This window comes from Melopsittacus undulatus, chromosome 1 (genome assembly GCF_012275295.1).
Source record: "Melopsittacus undulatus isolate bMelUnd1 chromosome 1, bMelUnd1.mat.Z, whole genome shotgun sequence".
NCBI classification, from domain to species: domain Eukaryota; kingdom Metazoa; phylum Chordata; class Aves; order Psittaciformes; family Psittaculidae; genus Melopsittacus; species Melopsittacus undulatus.
In genome coordinates, this window is record NC_047527.1 from 116,659,683 (window position 1) to 116,663,217 (window position 3,535).

At 51.1% G+C, this 3,535-nt stretch overlaps 1 protein-coding gene across 1 annotated transcript; it reads left to right on the forward strand.

The window, feature by feature from the left end:
• The first annotated feature begins 272 nt into the window (after nt 1–272).
• On the forward strand, nt 273–2,785 carry SKIDA1 (SKI/DACH domain containing 1). Its single transcript, XM_005153074.2, has one exon. It carries the CDS (start codon nt 273–275, stop codon nt 2,754–2,756), a length of 2,484 nt encoding a protein of 827 aa, XP_005153131.2. The 3' UTR covers nt 2,757–2,785.
• The last annotated feature ends 750 nt before the right edge of the window (nt 2,786–3,535 follow it).

Here is a 3,535-nt window from a genome sequence, read left to right on the forward strand (position 1 = left end):
TAGCCTCACGGTATTTTTTTCTTTAATTTATATTTTTTTTCAATTTTGTCTAAAGTTTGGCACTTCATTCACCAGGAATAACAGCCTTTGTTATATTTTATTAGCAGGATGCCTTGAGACAAATACAGCATCTGGCTGAGGATTGTGTGTGTGTGTGGCTTTTTCTTTTTTTTTCTTTTTGGTCCTTTTTTTCTTTTTTTTTTTCCTTTTTTTTTTTTTCCTCCACCTCTCTCTCACTCTCTGCAAATGCTGGGAATAATTTAATTCACGAAATGGGAGACCTGAAGTCGGGTTTTGAAGAGGTGGATGGCGTGAGGCTCGGCTACCTCATCATTAAAGGAAAGCAAATGTTTGCACTCTCCCAGGTTTTTACAGACCTGCTCAAAAACATCCCGCGAACTACCGTGCACAAGCGAATGGATCATTTAAAAGTAAAAAAGCATCACTGCGACCTGGAGGAGTTGAGGAAACTCAAAGCCATCAACTCCATCGCTTTCCACGCCGCCAAATGCACCCTGATCTCCAGAGAGGACGTGGAAGCCCTGTACACATCCTGCAAAACCGAACGGGTCCTTAAGACGAAACGGAGGAAAATCAGCCGTGCGCTGTCAGCCACCGACCTCCGGCCGGAGCTCGCACCCACCGACCCCTTCTCCGGCTTCTGGAAGGAGAACAAACTTTGGCTGGGCCTGCGGGACCCTCCCCGGCCCCTGCTGCCCGTTAGGAGGAAAGCTTTGCGTCCGGGGGACACAGCCTTGCTACCGGCCTCTCATCTACCTCACATTTTTAGTAAATACACTGGCCACAGCTACCCAGAAATCGCTCGGGCGCCTTGCAAACCCCCCGTAAACTATGAAACAACGCCGCCGGCGGGCAGCTGCGCGCCCCTCCGCGCCCGCCCCCCGCCCTCCGCCGCGCCGCGGCTCCCGGCCGCCAGCCCCCCGCCCCTGCCCGCCCGCTGCCGCCGCCGCCGCCTCCTCCACGGGGCGGCCGCCGCCGCCGCCGCCGCTGCCGCAGCCGCGCTGGGTCCCTCCGGCGGCGCCCGCCGGACCCTGGCCGCGCCGCGGCCCTGCCGGCCTCGCGGCGGCCCGCGGCTGCCGCTGCTCCGCGGCTTCGGGCCGACGCCGCCCGCCTTCCCCGAGAGCGGCAGCAGCGACTCGGAGTCCAGCTGCTGCTCCGGCCGCGCCGCGCACGACTCGGACTGCGGCTCCAGCCTCTCCAGCTCCAGCGAGGGCAGCTCGGAGGAGGAGGACGAGGACGAGGAGGACGAGGAGGGCAGCGGCGCCACGGACTCCAGCGAGGGCAGCTCGGAGGAGGAGGAGGAGGAAGAGGAGGAGGAAGAGGAGGAGGAGGACAGCACCTCGGACTCCGACTCCAGCTCGGTCTCCAGCCAGGTCTCTGTGCAGAGCATCCGCTTCAGGCGCACCAGCTTCTGCAGCCCGCCCGGCGTGGTCCACGCCAACTTCTTGTACCATCTGGCGGCCGCCACCGCCCCTCGGCCCCCGGCCCCGGCGGAGCCCGGCGGGCTGCCCGCCCTCCGTGGCTCTCCCGGCGGAGTCAAGCCGGAGCTGCCGGAGGAGTGGGGCCGGCCCGGCTGGGCTCCCGCCGCCCCGGCGCTGCGCTGCTCCGGCGGCCTGGGGAGCTGCTTCTCGGAGATAAGAGATGATAGGGTATCCGAGATCACATTCCCACACTCTGAATTTTCCAATAATGCCAAGAGTACTGACCTAACAATTAACTGTGTTGCAAAGGGGGCCTCTTCACCTAGCCCAAAGACAAACAATGCATTTCCACAACAAAGAATACTCAGAGAGGCAAGGAAATGCCTTCAAGCAACTACTACACACCGTGCAGATAACAATACAATAGCTGCTAGGTTCTTAAATAATGATTCTTCATCAGCGGCAGCAAATTCAGAGAAAGATTCCAAAATCCCTCATTGTATTGAATTTGCCACGGATTTGCCCTCTTTACAAACGGCTCCTGAGGAGGATGCTGCTTCTCCAGGGGCAGCAGCAGCAGCAGCAGCCGCAGCTGAGCTCCAGTGCACTGATACAGGCAATAAGGCATTGCCATTCCTGCACAGCATTAAAATCAAAATAGAGGACAGCAGTGCGAACGACGAGTATGAGCCCGATCTTACAACACATAAGCTAAAGTGTGAGTGCAATGATACTAAGGATGAGTTGTACGGTGTGACTGAGGGTAATAACCAGGACGCTTTATTAACAGCCAAGGAAGATTCTGCATGCACTGAGAAAGAAACCACTTCCTTAAACCTGCTGACTCAGAGTCAGGTCCTCTCATGCACTTTAGGTACTCCAAAACCTGAGGATGGGGAGTATAAATTTGGAGCAAGGGTGAGAAAAAATTACAGGACACTGGTTTTGGGAAAGCGACCTGTACTGCAGACTCCTCCAGTCAAACCAAATCTGAAATCAGCTCGAAGCCCACGTCCTACAGGTAAACCTGAGACACATGAAGGAACACTGGATGATTTTACAGTTAACAATAGACGCAAAAGGGTAGCCAGCAATGTAGCATCAGCAGTGAAAAGGCCATTTAATTTCATGGCAAATTTTCCCTGTCCACCATCACTAATTATTGGCAATGATGGGGATTTGTTGCCAGCTTATTCCTTAAACACCACTAAGGATTCCCAACCACCTCACAAGGCCCATCCTGTATGGAAATGGCAGCTGGGCGGTTCTGCAATACCTCTTCCACCTAGCCACAAATTCAGGAAATTTAATTAATAAAATAGTTTGGAAAATATTTTCTCGAACCACCTTTAACTTTCTTACTTTTTTGTTTTTCTTTTTTCTTTTTTCCTTTTTCTTTTTTTTTTTTTTTTTTTTTTTTTTAACTCCACAGGATGGTTTGTACAAGGCCATTAATGCTATTCCCACTTTTGGAATCCTGTTTTTCTCACATTGTGAAGACAGAAACCGGATTACTGTTTTCCTTACCATTACAACACCGGTCTTTTGTTTGTTTGGGGTTTTTTATTTTTTTGGTTCTGTTGCCTTTTTTTTATTATTATTTTTTTTTGTTACATTCCACAGAGTACTTCAGGCTAAAGACTCAAGTTAAACTCAGTTATTATGGTAGAGCTGGAACACTTTACTGTTTAAATGCTAATAATGCACCAGTACCTCAATTCAACTGCTGCAAATAAATGTCAAAAGGTTGAATAATAAATATTAGAATGAGCCATTAAATTTATGCACTAGATTTCGAAAATGGAAGTCTAACTGTTAATTCAGTTAAAGTTTGTTAAGTTCCATGGTTGCACAGTAAGGGTTCACGATAATTCAATGTGGCAGCAGCCTACTTTTCGGGAGCTTTGTTTTCGGGTGCAGGGGTGTCTTTTTCCAAGAGCAGTTGCACTTACTCCTTTTTCTCTCGTTGGGAAAGGCTGGGGTCCGCCTGCGAGCCCAGCGCTGGGAAAAGCTGCCTCCTCTGAAACCAGTAAATAAATGTGGAATTCTATTTTGGGTAAAAGGGTGTCTTTTTACTTGTACAGCCACTCTTT

What these genes read in the sequence shown, in the direction of transcription:
- SKIDA1 (XM_005153074.2), top strand. Translation starts at nt 273, where the DNA reads ATGGGAGACCTGAAGTCGGGTTTTGAAGAGGTGGATGGCGTGAGGCTC.